We start from the raw sequence: 23,253 nt of genomic DNA, 5'->3' as shown, positions 1-23,253 counted from the left end.
GACAGGAATTCCAAGTCCTGTGAGCAACTTTTAATAAATTCAGTTGCATAAGCATTGTCTGCACACCCTGGGCTTTCTAATGAACACCTTATTAGGATATTTTAATAGGAAACGTTTCATTGTCTTTCTTGAAAAACCATTGGCCGCAGACTGGTGACACCTGTTGCTTATATGGTTGGATTCTGTTTCCTAAGGAAAGGAAAGAATTTGAATTGCATAGTTCTTTCCCCATCCATAATTTTCAGTCCTGCAATATTGCAATGCAGTGAATATGGAAATTAAAATGTTACCTCCACTGAGTTTCAGAACTGCACAAAAGTTAACTATCTCAATCTTTTTATTGCCTATTTGAATAACAATAATAGATGGGCATAAAGAGCTATAGATTTCTTATACAAAAATGCAAAGGGTTAAATCTTTGATGTACATTTCCATCAAACTACTGTGACTATATAAGACTAGCAATAGATGGAAAATGTGCTTAATGGGCACAAAAGATTGTTCTGATGCAGAAGGCTCTACCAATACACATATATTCGTATCCCACAGAAATGTTTAAGGAGCCTGGTTTCAGTTGGGTAGGGCGAGCTAGGGAATAATAATAATAATAATAATAATAATAAGTTGAGGCTAAGCCCTCATTGGTGCCATGTAACTCCAGAACTCTTGTGTATCTTTGGCCCAGGTCTCCTAGACAACTTAAAAAACAACTCTGATGGAAAAGAAAGGAAAGGAAAGGAAAGATCACCTCCCAGAAGTGCCATGTTTGGGAGAAAAAGGGGAGAAAGCCATGAAGGAGATTTCAGATTCAGCAGGTTCTCTCATACACCAGATTTTCTACCTCTCTCCCTGCCTTTTGTAGCAGAGGCAAAATACAGACAACCACCTGAAAGATGTCAGAGGAGTGAACCACATCCTAAATTCTTAGGCCGCTACCGGTAAGCCGGGGGGGGGGGGGAAACCACTGACTATTCAGTGCGATTTTGAGTGCTTCTGCTAAGAGGCATCTCACGATCCCTAACAAACACTAAATGTAAGTAGCAAGAAAGTCCCTGGAAAATGTAATATGGACTGGAAGAAACCCATGCCAGAATTGCAACTTAAATAGTACAGCCTGGGCGGCCCAGTTTGTTTTCCTTGAATGAGCCTCTCATGCATAGAATTTCTATCCCCAAGCATAAGAAGCCATTTAATGCAGTCATGCTATGTCTCTTGCTGCTTGCATTATGGTTGTTCCTTAACATCTCTTTAGTACTAGTGATGTGGAGGATATTAGTAATGTGATTCCTACCCAACACTTGCAATCTGAAACCTGATATACACAGAACAATCATCCCATTGAGTTGGTTCCTCTGGCTGTTATGTCCATGCAGTCAGTTGCCATGGGAGAAATTCCAAGTCTGCATCGAGTCAGACACCTTGAGAGCATTTTAAAATAGTCTTTATATATCTGTGGTTTCATGTTCTCAAAGTAGGGAGATGTAGAAATCAGGACCAGAGGAAAGGGGTCTAAAAAGGCTACAAATAGGTTGTATAGTGTCAGGTTTGCTTAGAAAGAACAAAGATTATTATATTATTATAAAGGTTATATTAGCACAGGCTGGATGAATTGACTGAACAAGGGAGAGATGGCAGGAAGCAATCTCCAGAAGAGAATAGTTATAATATTTAGCGTCTATACAGTGCTTTAGAGTACTCTGGATAAGAAATCACCTCAAACCCTGAGACATCTTGTGACACCTTAAACTGAGCAGCTGGGAGAGAGACAGAGGAGGAGCTTAGAGAAAGCTGTAGCTGGCTGAAGGTAATTGCTGTGCTGTTGATTGCTGAGGGGTGGGGCTGAGAGTATTTAAACAGGCTCTGCTTGCCAGAGTCTGGCCTGAGCAGCTGGGAGAGAGACAGAGGAGGAGCTTAGAGAAAGGTCAGTGAAAGTTTTACTGTAAAGTTTGTGTTTTCCTCAGTGGCTGAGGAGCAGTAGTTGAGATTGCTGTGTGAGTGAGTGAGTGCCTGTAGCCTGCTGGAGGGGGTTTCTGACTGGTTCTCTTTGTTGTTTTATCTAGCTGTAGCTGGCTGAAGGTAATTGCTGACTGAGCTGTTGATTGCTGAGGGGTAGGGCTGAGAGTATTTAAACAGGCTCTACTTGCCAGAGGTGCGAGCCTTTGGCGTGAGAGTACAAGGGCTCTTAGCCTTGGGGCCTTGAAACAAAGTTTGTATTTGTAGTTTACTCTGAAACCGGGAGTGTCTTGAAGCTTTTAATAGGGTTACCATTGAGGGATTGTGCAAGAAACCATACCATGTCTGCAATGAATCAAAGCGGAATGGTTGGTGAGAGAGTGGAGGCAGTGACATGTAAGGTTTGTGGAATGTTTGTTTTCCTACCCGAGGGTAACATGCAGTAAGTGTAGGTTGGTGGCTGTACTGGAGGAGAAAATAAGGGGACTTGAGGCACGCTTGTCTACACTACAGAGTATAAAAAAGGGGGAGGAGTTCATGGACCAAACTCTTGAAAACCTCTTGGAAGGGCAAGAGGAGGAGGAGGGCCAAATAATTCAGTGTAGGAAGGGGGACCCACCTCAGGTGAAGAACATGTGGAAGAATGTTACCCGCAGAAATAGAAAAGTCAAGAGACATTCTGTTCCTCTGCTGCTTAGCAATCGGTTTCAAAACCTCCCTATAGATGCTGAGCCTGGATCATTGGAACAAAGGTTCAGTGCCCAGTCCTCTCTGGTCTCTCAGGTCCCTGTGGATGACAGGACTCAAACTTCTGCTCCCCAATGTAGGAATAGGCGAGTGTTGGTTATTGGGGATTCCCTACTGAGAGGGGTAGAGGGTAAACTGTGTTGACCAGACTTGTTGTCTCGAGAGGTGTGTTGTCTGCCGGGAGCGCATATCCGGGATGTGACGGAAAGTCTGGATAGAGTTGTTAGACCTACAGATCATTATCCCTTCCTTCTTATTCATGTGGGAACAAACGATACTGCCTGGCACAGCCCAGAAAGTATTAAAAGGGACTATACAGCTTTGGGTAAAAAGGTGAAGGAACTGGGAGCACAGGTTGTGTTTTCGTCGGTTCTTTTTGTAGTAGGCTGTGGATTGGGACGAGAACTAAAAATTCTGGAAATAAATGAGTGGCTGCGTCGATGGTGTCGCCAGGAAAGGTTTGGTTTTTTGGACCATGGCTTACGCTACCTGGATAATGCTCTTCTATCGGGAGATGGTTTTCACCTCTCAAAGGTGGGTAAAAATGTGTTTGGCCACAGTCTTGCAAGCCTGATAAGGAGGGTTTTAAACTAAATCTTCCGGGGGAGTGAGACGTAAATTTAAAGCCTCAAGTGAGGACAATAACTGCAAATATAGATATGAACGGTTTGCAGAGGGTAGCACATACGCAAGGAAAGACAATTCAAAAACGTAACAATGGGAGGGAGACAATCTTAAATAAGCTGCCAAGAAGAAGGACCTGTGGCCTAAGGTGTCTCTACACTAATGCACAGAGCAATGGAAATAAGCAAGTTGAACTAGAACTTTTAATAGCAAAAGGCAAATATGATATAATAGGCATTACGGAAACCTGGTGGGATGAGTCTCATGATTGGAATGTATAAATTGAAGGGTATAACCTATTTTGGAGAAATAGACCAAATCAGAAGGGGGGAGGGGTAGCATTATATGCTAGGGATGATTACACCTGCGAGGAGGTCCAGGACTTAAACACTGGAACCCAGCTTGAAACCATATGGGTAAAAATTAAGGGAGAGAAAAACAGTGATGTCATTGTGGGGGTATATTATAGACCCCCAAGCCAAACTGAAGAGTTAGATGATGCTTTCCTGGAACAGATGTCCAAACATTCAAAAAATAAAGGTGTAGTAGTAATGGGAGATTTCAATTATCCTGACATCTGTTGAAAGGCTAACTCTGCCAAAACAACTAGGTCCAACAAATTCCTCACTTCCCTTGCAGACAACTTCATAGTCCAAAAAGTGGAAGAAGCGACAAGGGGAACAGCTATTTTGGATCTGATCTTAACCAATAATGATGACTTGGTTTATGGGATAGAAGGAGTTGGATGTTTAGGTGGGAGTGACCATGTTCTCCTGGAGTTTGTTATACAGCAGAAAGGAGAAGCAAATAGTCAAACATGTACTCTAGACTTTAAGAAAGCTGATTTCAATAAATTTAGGGAACTACTGGGTGTGATCCCATGGATGAGAATATTGAATGAGAAGGGAGTAAATGAAGGATGGGAAATTCTTAAAAGGGAGACATTGAAGGCGCAATTTCAATCAATTCCCACAAGGAGAAAAAAAGGTAGAGGTTTGAAGAAACTAGGGTGGATGACATTTGGTTGAGATAGGATTTAAGAAGGGCATGTACAAGAAATGGAGAAAGGGAGAAATCAACAAAGAGGAATTCAAACAAGTAGCCAGCACATGTAGGGAGAAAGTCAGGAAGGCTAAAGCGCAGAATGAGCTCTGGCTAGCCGGGGAAGTTAAAAACAACAAAAGAGGGGTTTTTGGTTATTTCCATAACAAAAGGAAGATCAAGGTAACTATCGGGTCATTGCGTGGAGAGGACGGTGAGTTATTACTAGGGGAGGCAGAAAAGGCAGAATTACTTAACTCCTTTTTTGCATCAGACTTCTCCCAAAAGGGGAATAGTGCTCAACCTGGTAATAATGGAGCAGAGGATGCAATAGGGGAAATACAGCATAGTATAGACACTGAGATAGTACAGGAATACCTGGCTACTCTTAATGAATTCAAGTCTCCGGGGCCAGACGAACTGCATCCAAGGGTGTTAAAAGAACTGGTTGAAGTGATTTCAGAACCACTGGCAATAATCTTTGAGAATTCATGGAGAACAGGAGAAGTTCCAGAAGACTGGAGGAGGGCAAATGTGGTCCCCATCTTTAAAAAGGGGGGGGAAGAAATACCAAACAATTATCGCCCAGTCAGCCTGACATCAATACCAGGTAAAATACTAGAGCAGATAATTAAACTGACGGTCTGTAAGCACTTAGAAAGAAATGCCGTGCTCACTGACAGTCAACATGGGTTTCTCAAAAACAGGTCATGCCAAACTAATCTCATATCTTTTTTTGAAAGAGTGACAAGTATGGTAGATGAAGGGAATGCTGTAGATGTAGTGTACCTTGATTTCAGTAAAGCCTTTGATAAAGTCCACCATGATCTTCTTGAAACAAAGCTAGTAAAGTGTGGGCTGGACACTGCTACTGTTAGGTGGATTGGGAATTGGTTGACCAACTGAACCCAAAGGGTGCTCATTAATGGCACAACTTCATCCTGAAGAGGAGTGACCAGTGGGGCACCACAGGGGTCTGTCCTGGGACCGGTTCTATTTAATATTTTTATAAATGACTTGGATGATGGAATAGAGAGCATGCTAATCAAATTTGCAGATGACACCAAGTTAGGAGGGGTAGTTAATACCCCGGAGGGTAGGGACAAAGTTCAGAATGACCTCGATAGACTGGAGAGCTGGGCCATAAGCAATAAAATGGATTTCAATAGGGAGAAGTGTAAAGTACTTCACCTAGGCAAAAACAACATAAGGCACAGGTACAGGATGGGAGATAGTTGGCTTGATAACAGTACATGTGAAAATGATCTGGGAGTCTTAGTGGACCACAAACTGAACATGAGTCAACAGTGTGATATGGCGGCTAAGAAGGCCAATGCAATTCTGGGCTGCATCAATAGGAGTATTGTGTCTAGATCAAGGGAAGTAATACTACCACTGTATTCTGCGTTGGTCAGACCTCATTTGGAATACTGTGTCCAGTTTTGGGCTCCACAATTTAAGAAGGATGTTGACAAGTTGGAGTGTGTCCAGAGGAGGGTGACCAGAATGGTCTAAGGTCTAGAATCCATGCCCTATGAGGAGAGGCTTAGGGAGTTGGGTTTGTTTAGTTTGGAGAAGAGAAGGTTGAGGGGAGACATTATAGCCATGTTTAAATATTTGAAGGGATGTCATGTTGATGAGGGAACTAGCTTGTTCTCTGTTGCTCCAGAGACTAGGACACGGAGTAATGGATTTAAACTAATAGAAAAGCGATTCCACCTAAACATTAGGAAGAACTTTCTGACGGTGAGGGCTGTTCGACGGTGCAATGTGCTGCCTCGGAGGGTGGTGGAGTCCCCATCTTTGGAGGTCTTTAAGCAGAGGCTAGATGGCCATCTGTTGGGAGTTCTTTGATTGTGAGATTCTGCATGGCCGGGGGAGGGTTGGGGTCACTGGGGATGTGGGGAGAGTTAGTTGTTAATTTCCTGCATTGTGCAGGGGGTTGGACTAGATGACCCTGGTGGTCCCTTCCAACTCTATGATTCTAAACACTAAGTACCATCCTAAGCAGAATCAATGGACTTAAAATGGTGTAACTCTGCTTTAGGGTGGCATTATAAAAGATTTATTATATTGTAAATTTCCATGGACTCAACCTGTTTCAGAGGTGTAGCTGTGTTATCCTGTTGCAGCAAAAACCCCAAACAGACTAAGAAGATGCCTTAACACACTTCAACACAGTTGATGAAACAGGTTGAGTCCAAATCTTTTATAACACAGGTAAGGCTCTTAGTAGTAACAGACAGTTATTTGCATACTTGTTCATTGAAGCTCAGAAAGGGAATGATTTAAATTATTTTGTATTGGGCAATTTGGAATTACCAGCAGCAAACAATGACTGGATTAGCTCATACACATAGGCTGCAAGTGGTCAGGATAAATAATCCTCTCACAGTTTGGGAATTCGTGACATGATTAACTTACTCTGTTTATCTGTGCAGACCACGTCTGGCTACCCTGTCAACTGAAAAGGAAGCTAACAAGACAATCTTATTGAAGCACTGTGAAGATAGTGAAACATCCCATTCTACGTCTCTACTAAACACCAGACAAAAAATGCCCCCCAAAACCCTTTTGTGCCACAGTGAAAGCAAGTTTTTCCCCAAGAGAATCAAAAGTGAGTGCCTGAATCGTAGGCCCCCAACACAAGACCTTTCATCCACTGAGAGGATTTCCTTTCATGCTTAGGAACTGATACAATTTCTGGGTACCAAATATGGCAAAGCATATAGCCATAAGACTATATATAGATGAAGGACAATCTTCGGAGGCAGATGGCTTTGTATGTGGTGTTTGGACAATGCAGAAAAGTGTTTTCAGGGCCGAGGAGTTATGCTGGAACAGGCTTTTGGAACACAGGATACAAATATAGCTGGACACCACCCACAGAGGCTTCTGTGACAGATAAAAACAACACTGAAATATGAATGGATTTATTTTAATGTTTTATTGTTGGCAAATTTCAGAGGGGAAAGGTCAAATTATGAATTAAGGTTATGTTGTTTTAACAAAATGGATAACTGAAGAGGGAGGAACTGGGGCACTTGGGTTTCTTGGAATAAGTTGAGGAAAATCTTTCCTAATAGGTTCTGATCCATTCTGACTTTGAAAGGAGAATCAGTGTTAAAATCTTGGCTTCTCTTAAGAAAGTCACTTAAAGCCTAACTAGACATGACTGCCTTATTTGAATATAAAGCGGGAGTGAGGAGAGTCTGTGTTTCATGCAAGAAAGAGCGCCCAGGTCCCTCACTTTTTGCCTCACTGTATTCCATTGCTTGAAGCCTTTTCTTCTCAGCCCATCTCAGCTTCAGCAGTGGAATTAAACTGGACCGAGGAGAAAGGTGCTTCTAGCAACAGCACAACAGAGTGAGGCAGGGAGAGGGGGAGTGTTCAGTTTCCTCTCCTATATGCTCTTTTTACATAAAAATAAGCCACACCACCACTTTAAACGTGAACAGAACCCACATGCTTCTACTCTTATCATATTAGTTGGGCCCTTAGACAAATGTGTGGAATGGGTCATACCTGCTGGCAAAGGGGAAAATCAGAATGTGTGGTTTATATAAATCTGAAAGACAAGTGAAACGAATGCCTTCAAGAGATCCCAGTTTGCCATAGGCTTGGTTGTGCTGTTACATATTGTGTCAGATCATGCATACATCAGGGGACCCCAGCGTGGTGCCTGGCCATCCGCCAACACCTTTTCTGGGGCCCGCCAAGTTTTTTTAGGAAGTGGGTGGGGCCAGATGGGTCTTTTTGCCCAGCAAGGCTTCTGATAGACTATTGGAGATTTGATTGGCTGTGCAGCTTTTTAAAAACATTGCTTTGGCAGCAGCTGCCACCACAGTGCAAGGATCTACATTGTATTACTGAGGTTAAGCTGTGTCAATCATTTGGTGGCTGGCTCCGCCTCCTGTGGCAGCCATTTTGCTGTGCTCACCGTGTCAGAATTCCAAATGTGCCTGTAGGCTCAAAAAGGTTGGGGACCCCTGGCATACATAATACAAGGCCATGCACATTTTTCTTTGTACCAACATACAACAATCCCTGGAAAAGCACAAAAATCCTGTTTATTGTCACTGCATCAAACTGACGCAGCTATCCTTCTGGAGCTATTGCCTAAAGGCCTAGTTACATGTTATACTTTTCCTGGGTCTGTCCCTGGTTTGGGTCAACATGCTTCCAAGGTCAGGCCCAATTCTGACCACCACCATAGTACACATGGAAAGGGAGGACTTAAGCCTTTCTACTCCACCATTTCTCCAACTTCATATGGCCCAGAGGAGATGCCATTTATCCCGTGGGTGAAGCTTAATGTGTAGTCTATCAAAACATGTTACATTTCTCCAGTGGATCAAACAGCAACTTCCTGGGGCTCTTTCAGGTTGAGAAAACAGCATTGAGGAGAAGGCTCAACCCCCTTTCCATGGACACTGTGATCCAGATTTTAATCGACCTTGCACACACCTGGGAACTGGGGTCCAAGTATGGAAGGCCCAGCGCTCATCTGTTGACTGGACCCAGGAGTGGACCTGGGAAAAGTACAGCATGCAATTAGGCTTTGAGCTTGAGGTTTTCTTATGCTAGTACTTAATTGCCTGAGTATTTTAGTATATTGGAACATTTACATTAATGGACTCTATATCCTGTAACCAAGCCTGTCATTGTTGAGGGACAGGTCAGATTTAGGTATAGTTTCTAACTTGGTCACTGTAATTTGATTCCCCCCCCCCCGAATTACAAAGAAACCCCACCAATGAAATTGTAATTATGCTTGATGCATGAAAGACAGGCCCAGTTCCCGCAATGAATTTACACCTTAGTTATCTCACTGTTTCCCATACCCAGCTAGAAGCCTGGCTGACCCCATGACCAGAATTTTAGAAGTGCTGCATATTAAGATGACTTCTACACTGAACTGTATTATATGTCCATAACACTCCAATGTTTACCCCACCAAGAGTGTATTCTTGCATCTATGAATTCTGCGGGGGAGAACATAGGGACAGCAACAGACCTAGTTTCCAGAGAGTATACAATAGGAATCTTCAAGGAAACTGCAGTTCAGCCTTCAGGCTGTTTTGCTAACAGGATCTATCACAAGGCCATCATATTAGATATGCCTTTTGATGTATTCCCATTTAGATTATTATATGACTCTTAAGGAGATCAGAGTTGCAGAAAGGCTTTTAAGGAGTAAGGACTTTTTGTTTAAAAACAAACATTGAGAGGTGCTGAAGTTCTGTAAACAGTGCAAAGAGGACACATATAGAAAAATTCAGGACCACCCATGGGACATGATTAGAAAATTGCAGGAAATTTTTGAATAGCTAAAATTTTAAAAACACATACTTGTTCTTGTTTGGAGGTTCTAGCAGGGGAGTGCAGCTATCGTATACCCTTGACCAAAGAACGGTACACTCCTATCTGGGATGGTCATCCTCTTCCACCGAGTGCACAGCTTCGGGAGGGACGCACATGGAGTGGTGAGGGAGGTAGGGGACAACCGCCTAGCCAGCCAGATCAGCCGAATCAACCCTGGCGATCAATGGGGTGACAGATGTCACAGCCAGATCGCCCTCACATAAAACACATACCTTTTATTAAGATCAAAACAACATAATACAATGTGCAAGCTTTTGACCTCTCCCGAACTCATCAAATTAGAAGATTTCTCAGACCATGACTTTAAGGGCATCTTCAGCATCTTGTATGGTTGCCAACCTCCAGGTGGGGTTTTCGGAGCTCCTGAAATTACAACTGCTTTCCAGAATACAAAGATCAGTTTACCTGGAGACAATGTCTGCTTTGGAGGGTAGAGTCTCTGGCATTATACCCTGCTGAGGCCCCTCCCTTCCTCAAACCCCACCAGGCTCCACCCCCACATCTCGAGCAATTTCCCTATCCAGAGATGGCAACTGTAGCATCCTATCTAGAAAGCTTTGTTGACCGTTATACCCTTGGCATGCTGGGGAGTTAAAAAATGGAAGCCAACCAATGGAAAACATATCAAGAGCTTCTTAAAAGGTCTCCCTGGTGCTAACCAGAATATACAAGTCCATTTGAGTTACCCTGCTCACATTACTCCTGAGGGGTTTCACACAAAGAAGGCTCTCATATGACTAATTTGCTATGGGAGACATCAAGGCAGTGCCTTTGCAGATACCTGAGTTCATAGTGAACATATACAGATATCTTGCCACAGAGTCTGAGGTATATCAAGTGACCTCTATGAGGCAGTGAGTTTAAAAAAAAAACCTAGGAAAGTACAGCATTCCCTACTCCTCCATGTATATTTCTGCACATAGACACAAACACAGCCCATTCCTCTACTGCATCTTGTTTTTCTTTGAGGCAGAGGGTCCGCATGTTTCTTTCTGGCAGAGTTCCTGTGCCATTCACAAGTATGTGACAAGCAATGGCTTGTTCCAACCATTGTTGATTATACATTCTGGTCTCTGTGTGTAGTGCCATTGTGGAAGAACCTTTTAAGGAGGACTAGTGAATGGTGTCCTCAGGCAACTTTATCTTAGCTTAGAGAGCATATTGGCAGCTAGAGTCCATCAAAGTGACTGCAGGATCATTTCCTCCTAGACTTCAACCTTCCTAATAGCCGAGTGTCAGGTGCAAGCCCTAGAAACTAAGGCTACTTACGCAGCTTAGGTTGGATGTCCCTGTTCGTCCCTCTCATGTCTCACACTCTTATATCCCAAGATTGGAAAACCTTATGCATGGTGTTGCTTGTAGTTAAGAAAGTCCTGGACAGCCTCTTGGGCACAGTATAATCACAAAGAGAAATCTGGAAGTGCCTGAGTCCCTGCCCCTTTAACTGCTGCATTGTCATTGGCAGTAGTGCTGACCTGACAAAAACATCACCCTGCCCCCTTCCCTTTCCCCCCTCTCCACCCCGCCAGTGGCCATTTCACAACCCAAAATGGAGTACAGAGTTGCATCCACAAGAGTAAAATGGGGGAGATTCTCCTTTGTACGCACACTGCTGAAACTAACTAGAATCCCTGTGAATGGCACAAAAGGAAAATGGGGGTGGGGGGGAATCTCCGCAGTTGAACACACAATGACTTGAATAGACAGGCAAGTTCGCCATTTGTCCCTGTGAATCTCACAAAAGGAAAGTCAGCATGATTGCCAGCTGATACTCATACTGGAAGGCTGTGTCGAAGCAAGCTTTAAAGTATAAAAGAAGAAGCAATAGTAAAGGGTCTTCATGGGAGACCTGGAGCTGCTGGGAACAGTTGTTGCATATGTGTGTGTGTGTGTGTATATATAATATATATTATTTGTGTTGCCGAAGGTACCTTGCTTCACTGAGCTTCTTTTGATCACTCAAATCCATTAGACAGAACCCTTGCCTCAGGCATTAAATGGCCTCTGTCAAAAACACTGCATTTCTGACTTGTCAAATGCACCTATTGAACCCCCTTCCTGTTATACAGCTCTAAAACAATGCTCATGAGTCCTGCCTGTTTCCTGAAAACTGTTTTCATACTGTATTTGCGTTAAAGGTAAATCTTAATAGCCGTACTAGTGCATCAAAGACGTTGTTAGCCGAATACACAGATATGCAGTCTCTTCTCTGCATTTATTGCTGCTGCAAATTCAGAGGCATTAAAAACAGCAGTCCGGTCGGGAAGCAAACTTAGCAAAAAAAATCCATGTGGATGTACGTAAAGTGCTGTTAAGTTGCAACAGACTTATGGCAACCCAGTATGGCCTTCAAGGCAAAAGGCCAGCAGGGGTGTTTTGCTACTGCCTTCCTCTGCATAGTGAGCCTGCTATTTCTTTATGGTCTCCCATCCAAGTACTAACCAGGGCCAAGCTCCTACCCTACCAGAAAAATATTTGTGTTAGTCTTTAAGGTGCTACTGGACTCTTGCCCTTTTCTACTACAAAATTAAATGATTTTCAAGCTGCGGCTCACGAAAACTCCTACCCTACCAGAAAATATTCTTGTTAGTCTTTAAGGTGCTACTGGACTCTTGCCCTTTTCTACTACAGAATTAAATGATAGCCTTATAGTTGTGGGTGGGCCCCCTTGGTCTCCTGGCAACCCATATTTGCAGACCCAGTCATGAACGTCAGGTGACGCCATCTCCGCACCCACGCGAGGTCCTTCGAGAGGGCCAGCAGAGGTCAGCCCCGGAAGCCGCTTGCAGCTGTTGCTAGAGAAGGGAAAGCGAAAACGAAAGGGGAGTAGGCCTCCCCACCCCCCCCCAGGGAGCGCCGGCGGCTGCTGCTGCACGTGACCGGGGCTCAGGCCCTTTTCCCAGGCCATAAACAACCCTTCGAGGAATAGACAGCTTGGCTGGAGAGGCGAAGGGTCTCCGACGCTAGGAAGCAAGTAAGGATTCCCACCCTTTATTCTCGTGCTGATGCTTATGCTGAACTGAAATGCTTTGGTGGAAAGGGGCAAGAGTCCAGGAGCACCTTAAAGACTCACGCAAATATTTTCTGTGGGTCGCCGTGTTAGTCTGTCTGCAGTAGTAGAAAAGGGCGAGAGTCCAGTGTAGCCCCTTAAAGGCTGACAACAATATTTTCTGGCAGGGTAGGAGCTTTCGTGAGTAGTAGAAAAGAGCAAGGGTCCAGGAGCACCTTAAAGACTAACAACAATATTTTCTGGCAGGGTGTGAGCTTTCGTGAGCCACAGCTCCCTTCTTCAGATACAGCTAGAATGTGAAATGTTTTGATGACTTTTGAACAAAGAAGAGTTGGGGCCGCTTGGAAGCGTTGTTTCGTGGCTGTTCGGGGTGCTCGTTTGGAGAGGCTCACCCTCACCCCCCACCCCCACCCCCGGCACGGTCGCCTTTCCTGATGCCTCAGCAGTTCCCGGCTCTCCCTCGCTCCCCCCCCCCTCATCCCCCCTTTCGCACCGTTGTCTGCCTGGGATTTCCCGTAGCGCTGCTGGCGGGGGAGGAGTTTTTGTTTCCGTTATTCCTTCCCTGACTGTGTGGCCTTCCTCCCGTTTGGGTGCGCTCGGAGGGCACGAGGCGGAATGGCGCTAGGAACAGTACAAGGGCAGCCCGCTTTGGGAAAGCTGTCCCGAAAACCCAGCACGTCTGGCCATTTCCTTGCACGGTGCCGTCAGCCTTTTGGTTTACGGAAGCGGGGTTTTGCCTCTTTCCTGAAGTTTTACGTAGTTTTACCTACACTTCCTGTGTGACAAACTGGTTTCATCTTGAGTTCAGTGAACTTGAATGAATTCCACAATGCTACCACCTAGAAGGCCCTGCACTACCGCTGAAAAGGTTAATATCCCCACCTACTGGGAGGGAAATAGTAGCAGCACATAGAGCAGAGCTTTCTCAAAGGGAACAGCCGGTCCCTTTAATGGACTTGCCAGGTTTCACTGATTTGTTTGCCTTAGGTTCTTCTCACAATTTGAGACCTTTCCTAAAGGCTTTGATCCTCCATTAGGCAGAGCCTGGCCACTTGGAAACAAGAAGAATAACTGGATCTGGGTTGTGTGGATAGGGCTCCATGTGTATTTTCTTTGGATTTCTCAAATGCTCCTTCACATTACCCAACCTTCCTCACTTCCCACTGGACTGCATCTTGCCCTGGCTTCTTCATCTTTCCCTGTTCCTGTCCTGCCAAGTCCTCCTCTACCTCTCCTGGGCTTCCTAATTAATATATGGAGCTTTCAACTACCTTTCCTGTCACCTGTTTTCTTCTTTCCTTTTATTTTTGCTCACTATGCTTATTTGTCTTTCTCGCTGTCTCTCTCGGGGCTCCAAAACTTCTGGAAAATTTACATACTTAGAAAATTTATTCCTCACTTTTCTTCACAAACTGACTTAAAACAGTAAAAAATACAATCAAAATAAATGGTAGAAATAATATTAGATTATCTTGGCCCCTCCAGTCCTGAACCCAGTTGACAAATCCAAGGGCGCACATCTCTAGCTACACCTAAAGTTTATACCTGAAGACAGGAAGAGCCGACCAAAGCACAGTTTAGGACATTACAGCTGGCCACAGTGTTCCTCCCAATCTGTTCTCCCTGCTTTCCGATTGCTGGTGCAAAATGCTAGTATGGTCTGGAGCAAATCACAGGGACCCTGGCAGAACACAAAAACAAACCAGGGTCCATCTACTCCAGAAAACAGTGGCCAGCTTGAAGTTCTTAGGGGGGGTGGGCTGTGCCAAATATGGTAGCAAAAGCTCTCCTCTGTCTGCTACTGAAAGAGACTACCTCTGAACAGGAAGCTTCCACTGAGATGGATAGATCAGTGCTCCCATTAATCTGTCTAATCCCCTTTCACAGCCATGTAGAGCTGAGTCTGCATCGCTGGACATCACACAGTTGTGCTATAGCTCTCTCGCCTCCTGGACAGTCTTGTCCACCCAGCAAAATCCAGCTGCAAATGACTGCTACTTCGCAATGACAGTGCAATATTAGGCAACGTGTAGATAGATACAGCCTAGTTCAGCAGTGGGTGCATACCTCCTTTATTACTGAAAGTCAACTGGCGAAAGTAGATGTAATATTACACAATATTTACTTATCTATGGAAACATTTTCTTCTTGGAAGCCAGTGCCCTTAACAGACTACCTCAGTTTTTGACTCACTGTATAGGGTGGGTGTCTTTTTCCCCCACAGTAAAACTTGATTCAGAGTGTTAATTTTTTCCCTTCAATCAGATACCATTAGTCTGAAGTTAAAGCCGAGAAAGTGTAGCACAAAGGAAGCAGATACACTAAAGAAAGCGGACCATCACTTTGAAACCAACATTGGGATTACAGCAAAAGAAGCTTCCATTAAAGGTATGAGTCTATTAATCTAAATACTGTTTTAACAGTTTGTCATCTCTAGTGTCTGTGGTAGGGTAACTAAAATCAAAATGGCAGAGTCATGAGACAATGTGCAGACTGCAGGTGCAGACTAGCTTTGAATGGCCTTTTCACTAAAAAACAACAAACTCTCCATGCAAATAGAAAAGTTAGCAGGAATGAAAGCATCTCTGCCCTCTTTACTTGCTATAGTTAATTTATGTTTTGTGGGGAGCTTTTTACATAGGGGTACTCCAAAATTGGAACCTCCCCCACCTGCAGTCTGGAGTGGTGCAGCCCATCCTTCTGCTTTATTGCATTGTTTTTTCTCCTACATTTGTAAAGTAGGTTGAAGCATCCTTTGTACTTGTAGTAACAGAAAGTGAAAGAACTCTTGTAGAACACTATTCACTGTTGACTTCCTGATATGATCACCTTTCAGGAAATGTGACCTGGCAGTTAAGTTTATCAAATGCAATTCTGCATAGGAGTCACAAGCCTATTCTTAAGAGAGTGATTCTGTTTGTCAGCAGTCTCATCTCCACAACTTTTTGTTGCCAGGAAAACAGGATCATTCTCTCTGCTGTCTAATCCATTGTAGATTTATGGGCTGTGGTTACATATTATGTTTTCTTATTGGATCCTGGCTGTGACATCAGTAATTATGAGAACCTAATTCCCCTCCTGATGGTCTGTTTTCTGTCAATTTGAAAAACAATTGCAAAGAAGCCCCCACCCCACCATCACTTTAATGGCACAGCACTGTCAATTGCGATATTTCTAAGTTGTATACACCTCTCTAACACAGGTGCACCCATATGCTCTGGGGTGAACATCTGTTCCCACTTAGTCTTCCTAAGCAAAGCTGCCCAAGAATAGTTGTAAACAGAAAATCTTCTTCTGTGTCTGACCATCATGATTCAGACTGTTTTGGAATATACCTTAAACTGATCTTCTGTTCATCCTAGCAGGTAAATTCAGGATGAAAGTGCCGAACTGCTTTCAAAGAGCCATCTCTAATTCCAATATAGGACTATGGTGGAAAACATATCTGTTATATATGGGTAATCTGTTCCTGGTGACTGGTTACATTGCTTTGCTGTTTTATGCTCTCATCTGGGAAGCTGGGAATATTGTCAGCCTTCCAACCAAAAGAATTGGCTTCTACAACTTCTGCCTGTGGAACGAGGAAGCAGAAAAACTGGATTGCCTTCTGTCCAAGGACTTAGAAAAGATGGGCATCAACAAATTTGCGCTGTTCTTTTCCAGAGTTTGTGTCTATTCCACACCAGTGTTGTGCCTTTATGTTGCCACTGTCATCTTGCAGGCCCTGTGCTTGAAAGACAAAGATGGGTGGAAACTAGCCTGTACTGTATTGGGTGTTTGTGCTTTGAGCTTGCCCGCTGGTCTCAGCTTGTTTCTCTTTGAGACTCAGAGGTGGGTTCAGATCTCTGAACTTAGTGAGGCTTTTGCAGCCTTAGCTGGGGCTCATGCCTTACTTTTGCTCCACATGATCATTATCGGCATGTACCTGGCACGGCTCAAAGATGCGCTTCCCCCGGGACAGCTATTTCTAGTAAAGAGCATTCTGTATGTTTAAGTACCAAATTCGTGCATTTGTGAAAGACAAAGCATGTTTAAAGTGCCTTTTGAGCAAGACCTGCACGTCAGTCTATAGCCCACTGAGTCAGGTTAGATGGAGTGCTGCTCTGGCATATGTGATTCTGCGAGATAATTACTTTGATGCTTGGCTTTTCTAAAGGCAGCTGCTATGAAGCAGAAGCCAACACTTAAGACAGATTTTGCACAGGGAAATAGCCATCTGCAAAGATTGTCAGTTTAAAAATTACACGAGTATTAATCGGTTCCTTCACCTCCCTCCCTTAGCTGGCTTTGGGGAAAGATGGCTGCCTTATAAGTGGCAGGGAGGAAGCAAACTGGGTTGCAGTTAAAGATCCACTCATCTAGCAGCCTATCCTGTTTGGCTCACCAAACACTACGGTGGGCAGGATAAGCAGGTGCATTCAACAGGTTGCCCTTCTGTGTCCCAAATGAGCTGAGTGTGAGGGATTGCTATTGTATAGGATGAGTGCATCAGGAGAGAGATCTTACTCCAGCATATGAATTTCTGTCTGCGGTTCTGGGGCAGAAATGTTGATCTGTACTGTAAATGGAACAGGGAAAATATACCCTCTCAGAGAATAATATTAGTGCATTTTAAATTAACAGCAGTTAACTATTTTGGCATTTTCTTGGAAGTATTCAAGCTTGCCCGTGTCTGATCTGGCAATCTCTGCACTTTCACAAGTCACCAGAAGAGTTGGTTTTTATATGCTGACTTTTTGCTACCTTAAGGAGGCTCTAAGCAGCTGACAATCACCTTCCCTTCCTCTTCCCACAACAGACACCCTGTGAGGTAGGTGGGGCTGAGAGTCCTGAGAGAACTGTGACTAGCTCAAGGCCACCCAGCTGACTTCATGTGGAGGATCAAACCCAGTTCTCCAGATTAGAGTCCACCACTCCAAACCATTAGACTATGCTGGCAAGCTTTTACTAGCAGGTCTCACCAAAGTCTGCTATTACTTGAGATCACTGTCATTCCTCCCCCACTCCTCTGGCATGCTCTTTCCTTTGTGATGGGAGTGTGTGAAAGGTATCAAATGGCAGGAGCCACCTTTTCAGCTGCTCAGAAGAGACTTGCTGTCTCTTTGCTTCTCCTAACGAGAGCTCTGGAGAGGGGATTTCTCTGTGGCTGAATGAACATATTTGAGGGCTCCTCTTGTGCTACAAAACTACAAGCATTGCAGAGATTGTTTGAAAAGGATAAAGCAGCACAGTGTTCTATTACTTCCGTATTTAGCAAGTGACTGCCATAATTCATATTGTATAAGTTATAACTTGATGTGGTTGTGTTGTTGTTCTGGTTTTTAAACCAAAAGAACGCTGCAGTGACCTGTTGTTAGGCACACTAGTTTTGCTGCCACTGTCAGTTGGAATACTTGCTCCAACATTTTAAAGGAAAAATTTTCCACCATGCAGCAAATGGAATTAGGGACTATGGGAAGACCCCAAAGTATGGCAGGCAAAGGAGCCCCACTGTAGGCTCAAAAAGATGTTCAAGAAATAGGGTAACGAGATGCAAATATGGGCAGGACCGTTCTTTCTCAAACCCAGTTAGGAACTGGTTAAGGCTTTCCTTTGAAATAAAAGTCTTATGTTCCAAGCATACAGCTGATTTTGGTTGGTAACTGATAAATGCTACCACCTTCATTTACCTATATGCTGATAAGCAGTTATTACTACATAGTGGAAGGAAACGTGTTTCCCTTCCTTCTTAACAATTTGAAACAAAGCAACATCTTTCATCTTTAGATGAATCTGTTTCAATATAAGTGGCCTAGTCACATTGCAGATACAAAACAAAAATGTTCAAATAAAAATTTTGTTCACCTTTATGTGATGTGCTGTGTTTGGCTTTTTAGAAGCAGAACAAATTTCAGCTGTAAGTCAAAAGTACCTTAACCATTTCATACTGCAAGCAGGTGACCTGCATGTAACAAACAAAGGATTTGAGGCGCAGAGGTTAGTCATTCCATGCCAAAGCAACAAAATTTAGCCCTAGAGCTGCATCACAGTAAAGGATGTTGTTCAAATTATGCACTTGCACATGTTGAAATGTATCTACAGCAAAAATAATTTAAAAAAAACCCAGCACCACTGATAGCATGGCTTCAGCCCTCAAAATATCACTCAAGCTCACATTTTCCATAAGACATGCTTGTTATTGTTGCCACAGAATGAAATATGCTCTACCTATAGAAAGTATTAAAGGCCTCATTTTGAAGGTCAAAACCTCTTGCAGCAATGCACCAATTTCAGTGTGCCAAAGTTAGCAAGTAGTGTCTCAGTTCACCTGATCAAAGTACAATATTGTCAAGGTCTATTTAGCTGGATATACAGACCAATATTCAATGTACATAAAAAATGTTCAAGCACCTCAATATTGATAAAAACAGGTTTATTTTTTGCATTTAAAAAACCCTTATAAAAACATTAAAGAACATAAAAGTACCTTTAATTACAGCTGTTGTTGCTGTATTCATAATAGGTACAGTCAATTTAAAATTATCAGATATTGACCCCCAGGGGAAAGTGCTAACTCCTCTACTATAGAATAAAATGAAGCTGCAAGACTACATGAGAAACTTATTTTAAAATAATTATCAAGCTGGGGACAAATCCGTCTCTGCTACAGGAAGAAAGCCATACTGGTTGAACTTCCTTCTACCCTTCAGAACCCTTCAAGGAACACACTGCTTTCCAGGCTGGGATCTAGCATTCTTAGAAAGAAGGCGGAAAGGCCTAGTAAGAGAAGTAGAGCTGGGAGCAGCACAGATAGGTGGTGGGGCAGGGCAGACTCTAGCTTGAAGCAGGGCATGGAGCCTTGAGCAAAACCTCACAGCTATTTCTCGCAGTGTAACAAGAAGCAGGACTGCATGTAAGAAACTTTTGCTATCATTAATCTTTAGTAATACAGTTCAGTTATTAAAATCCAATGAACAAGCAGGATGCTCTAAGAACCTGGAAAAAAATGTGGTTACGACATAGCGTCCTTGTTGTATACTTGCCTTCTGCTGTCACCCCAAGGCTGTCATACCTCAAAACATCCTTAATCACCAGAATGCAGAGAAATGTATTAAGTTTGGAAGTTAAGTAAAGAAGATCTCCCTGACGTATTTTAAAGCATCATCATCTTCATCTGATTTAGTTTTCTCGTTACAGGCTGAAGCCAACAACTTGTTTGGAGTCTTGAATTCTGTCCCATGGCTCTGGGCTCCTGTGCCATCACTTACACTCACTGAAGTCCTCTGAGGATCTGCCATTACTTGCCGAGGCTCTTGGGCTTCATCTTCCGATGATGTGATCTCCACTTCCTTGCCCTTGCATTTCTAGCAATCAAAGTAAACACACATGTATATGTTCGTGCAGGTGAGGGGCAACCCTCAGAGCTACATAGTTCTCCCACACCCAGTAAGGAGTATTGGTATTTCTCCTTTGCTCTGTCCAGTCACGAAATACCATACTGGTTCCCATTTTAAAAATTAAAATTCTCTCTCTGGCCCTCGAAAAGCACTGTGGCCCTGTATTTGACAAAGAGGTGGAACACTAAAAAGAGCTACCACCGCTTAGGCCCACTGCTATCTCTGTTTTCAGAGAGGAAGGTCTCCTGGGGCAAGAATTTCAGACAAGCAGCAGCCTCCACAGTCAGATAAGGGGAAAGGGCATGTAGCCAGCAGCCTTGGCTGGGACAGGATGAGAATGGTGTAAGCTGCTTTGGGTTCCCACTGGGGAGAAAGGAGGACTGCAAATGAAGTAAATAGATGCTCACCTCAGCCAGAACGCACAGAGCTGCATCTACCAGCTCTGCTTCATTCATACAGTAGATGGTCTCAGTCCTGCAGAGAGAGAAAATCAAATGCTGAAGCCTGAAGCAAGCAATGAGTGAGGGAAAATTTGGCTGCTGCAAGCACAAAGCAACAGGTGGGAGAATGTTAAATTTCCCAGATTACCTCTTCAATCTCTCCTAGTCAGATATAATCACTATAACTAGTGCTTGGAAAGAAGGGTAAGGATTGTCTGAAATAGATTTATTCATTGTTTTTAATGCTCTCCAACTCTGTCCTTAACTAGGGCTCCATTCCTGTCTCCTATTATTATTCTATTCTCTGCTGCACTGAACCCCAGCGCACAACAAGAATCTACTTTCAATCATTTTCCCTGGCCCTGCAATTGTAGGGGGGGAAACATTTGGCATATAAACCTTATTTTACCTTCATAGGCTCCTAAACCTGTTTTCCATAGCCAAACGTTCACAAACGTACATCAGGTCTGTGATGAGGAAAGAGAGAAATTCGTTTTTTTGCTGTCTGAGATGAACTACCTTGAACTGGAAAGAGTGAAGTTACTGAAATTAAGTTCAAAACAAACAGCAGATAACCAACATTATCTTTACTATCATGTATTTTAAGACAGGAACTGGTGGGAGGATAATTACTGAAAACACAAATGGAAACAACTAGGATGTTAATAGTCGAGAGGAGATCAACAATTCCATCCTAAGCAGACTCAGAAGGGTATAACTCTTATCAAGCCCTGACCTGGATAGCCCAGGCTAGCCTAATCTCATAAGATCTCAGAAGCTAAGCAGGGTCCACCCTGGAAAGTATTTGGATGGGAGATCTCCAAGGAATCCCCGGGTTGCGATGCGGAGGCAGGCAATGGCAAACCACCTCTGAACGTCTCTTGCCTTAAAAACCCCACTGGGGTCACCAAAAATCAGATGTGACTTGATGGCAAAAAAAAAAAAAACGTGGGTTTAGTAACTGTTTAGGATTGCACAGGAAATCAAAACTTTCATCAGTGGCAAGCACCACGATTTCAAAGAAAACCCAACCCCTAACACTAGTTGGTACATTTTCTCCCCTGATTTGGTTTAGCAGGGGAAGAGCAGTCCTTTGGTAGTGCCTGAAGAGCCACACCTTTGTTTCTGGCTAGGGAGTACTTCCCAAACCTGTTGATGATGGAAGTAATCAATGGAAAGATGGTTTAGTTCAGGTTAACTACTACTCTATCATTTTTCCATTAGTTCACTGGTACTGTATCACTGGAGCGCCACCATTTGGAGGTCACTAGTACAGTATGTGGTGGCAACTGCTCACACAAGTTCAATACAGACTGTTTTTGCTGGAAATTTTCAAACCTACATGCAAGCAGTGAGGCTAAATAACTCACATGAATTACCCTTACCTTGCCCACACTTTTTTCCTTCTCTTTCTCCTCACTTCTGCCCATTTCTGCGCAGGCTCAGTCATCCTCTCTGTCATCCATGCTGGGAGGATCCGCTTCTTTGCTACTTCAGAAGTTCCCATCTCTCATTCAAGAAGAAACAAACAAGGAGGAAACTTAAAAGAGAGTTTAGCTGGGTTGTTCTAAGTACAGCCATGCCTATCAGGGCATATTGCAGGGCAGGGACTGGTTACATCTTTTCCATATTCACAATCAGTATTTGAGCTGGGAATTAACTGTCCCCAAATACATGGATTAGAATCCCTACTCTAGCAGTACATGTTCGAATGCAGGAGTGGCAAGGCCTACAGACCAACAAGAAACAAGTGAGGTATTATATGGGGGACTTTATTGGGTAGGCTGCTTGGCTTGCAGTTAGGGTGGCCAACCTCCAGGTAGTGGCAGACGATCTCCTGCTATTACAACTGATCTCCAGCAGATAGAGATCAGTTCACCTGGAGAAAATGGCTGCTTTGGCAATTGGACTCTATGGCATTGAAGTCCCTCCCCGAACCCCACCCTCCTCAGGCTCCACCCCAAAAAACCTCCCGCTGGTGGTGAAGAGGGACCTGGCAAGCTTACCTGCAGTGTTTATAGACAGAGGCTGTGTGTCTTCACCACAGAAGCAGAGGATGGACAGAGTTTATCTGACTTCCCAAAGTTTAACCATACGTAGCTTGCTTACACGCTGAGTACAGGCCATGATGCTTTCAAAGCACTGTAACGAAACACTGCATAAGTTATATTCTTGCTTTTTTAAGAACTAGGAAGAAGAAATGTAACAACTTATCATTATTTGTACAATTTCTGCTGGTTAGGGGCATTTAAACACACGGGAGACCTATGGGAGGGGTGTTGTTGTTTGGCTCTTTAACCCTTGCCAGCAAGAAACCTCGCAACCGACAAAAAACCACCACACCTTACTTCGTTACTTACTTCGTCCGTAAATCCAGAGCCTTAGCACCGCCCGCTCATTCCTTTGCAGGAGGCCCCAAACGAGGACGTCAAGAAGGCCTCAAAGCCTCCGCCGCGCAAACGCCAGGCTCAGAGAGGCGGCGGATAAAACATAACCTGAGCCTGGAGGCCGGAAGAGAGCCAAGCCATAGACAGATACTAAGGAGCGCCTTTCCCGCACAAGGAAGCCAACTGGCTGCACCTCGCTCTGTCTCGATTGGCTCGCAAGCGAAGCTTTCAGGCGGCTGGGCCAATAGAGAGGCATCTCTAGTATTCCCCGCCCTCCAATCGGCTCGCTC

The 23,253-nt window shown here is 43.8% G+C and overlaps 3 protein-coding genes across 3 annotated transcripts in view; 2 read left to right on the top strand and 1 right to left on the bottom strand.

Annotated features, from left to right (window-relative positions):
• The window catches only part of AGBL3 (AGBL carboxypeptidase 3), a 54,242-nt gene extending 38,209 nt beyond the window's left edge, over positions 1-16,033 (top strand). Inside the window, exons 16-17 of the mRNA XM_056846534.1 lie at positions 15,026-15,148; positions 15,963-16,033. Coding sequence (XP_056702512.1) covers positions 15,026-15,148; positions 15,963-16,033 — 194 coding nt within the window. The remainder of the gene's footprint in view (positions 1-15,025; positions 15,149-15,962) is intronic.
• Positions 16,034-16,112: 79 nt separating this feature from the next.
• TMEM140 (transmembrane protein 140) lies at positions 16,113-16,754 on the top strand (the record flags this gene model as incomplete). Its single annotated transcript, XM_056846533.1, has 1 exon — positions 16,113-16,754. A coding segment is annotated over one exon (642 nt), but the record flags the coding sequence as incomplete, so codon positions are not given.
• Positions 16,755-19,813: 3,059 nt separating this feature from the next.
• CYREN (cell cycle regulator of NHEJ) lies at positions 19,814-22,947 on the bottom strand. Its single transcript, XM_056847511.1, has 4 exons — positions 22,937-22,947; positions 21,962-22,085; positions 20,544-20,610; positions 19,814-20,103 (listed from the first exon to the last, which is right to left on the bottom strand). The coding sequence occupies exons 2-4, from the start codon at positions 22,081-22,083 to the stop codon at positions 19,864-19,866; spliced, it is 429 nt and encodes a 142-aa protein (XP_056703489.1). The 5' UTR covers positions 22,084-22,085; positions 22,937-22,947; the 3' UTR covers positions 19,814-19,863.
• Positions 22,948-23,253: the final 306 nt, after the last annotated feature.

Source organism: Euleptes europaea, chromosome 3, assembly GCF_029931775.1.
Source record: "Euleptes europaea isolate rEulEur1 chromosome 3, rEulEur1.hap1, whole genome shotgun sequence".
Lineage (NCBI taxonomy): Eukaryota > Metazoa > Chordata > Lepidosauria > Squamata > Sphaerodactylidae > Euleptes > Euleptes europaea.
This window is presented reverse-complemented; position numbering and strand designations above follow the sequence as displayed.

Coding starts and splice junctions, on each gene's coding strand:
- CYREN (XM_056847511.1), bottom strand. CDS start 22,083: ATGGGAACTTCTGAAGTAGCAAAGAAGCGGATCCTCCCAGCATGGATG. Junction 20,611..21,961: donor AGGAAAAAAGTGTGGGCAAG/GTAAGGGTAATT, acceptor CTCTCTCTGCAG/GACTGAGACCATCTACTGTA. Junction 20,104..20,543: donor CTCTGTGCGTTCTGGCTGAG/GTGAGCATCTAT, acceptor TTTGATTGCTAG/AAATGCAAGGGCAAGGAAGT.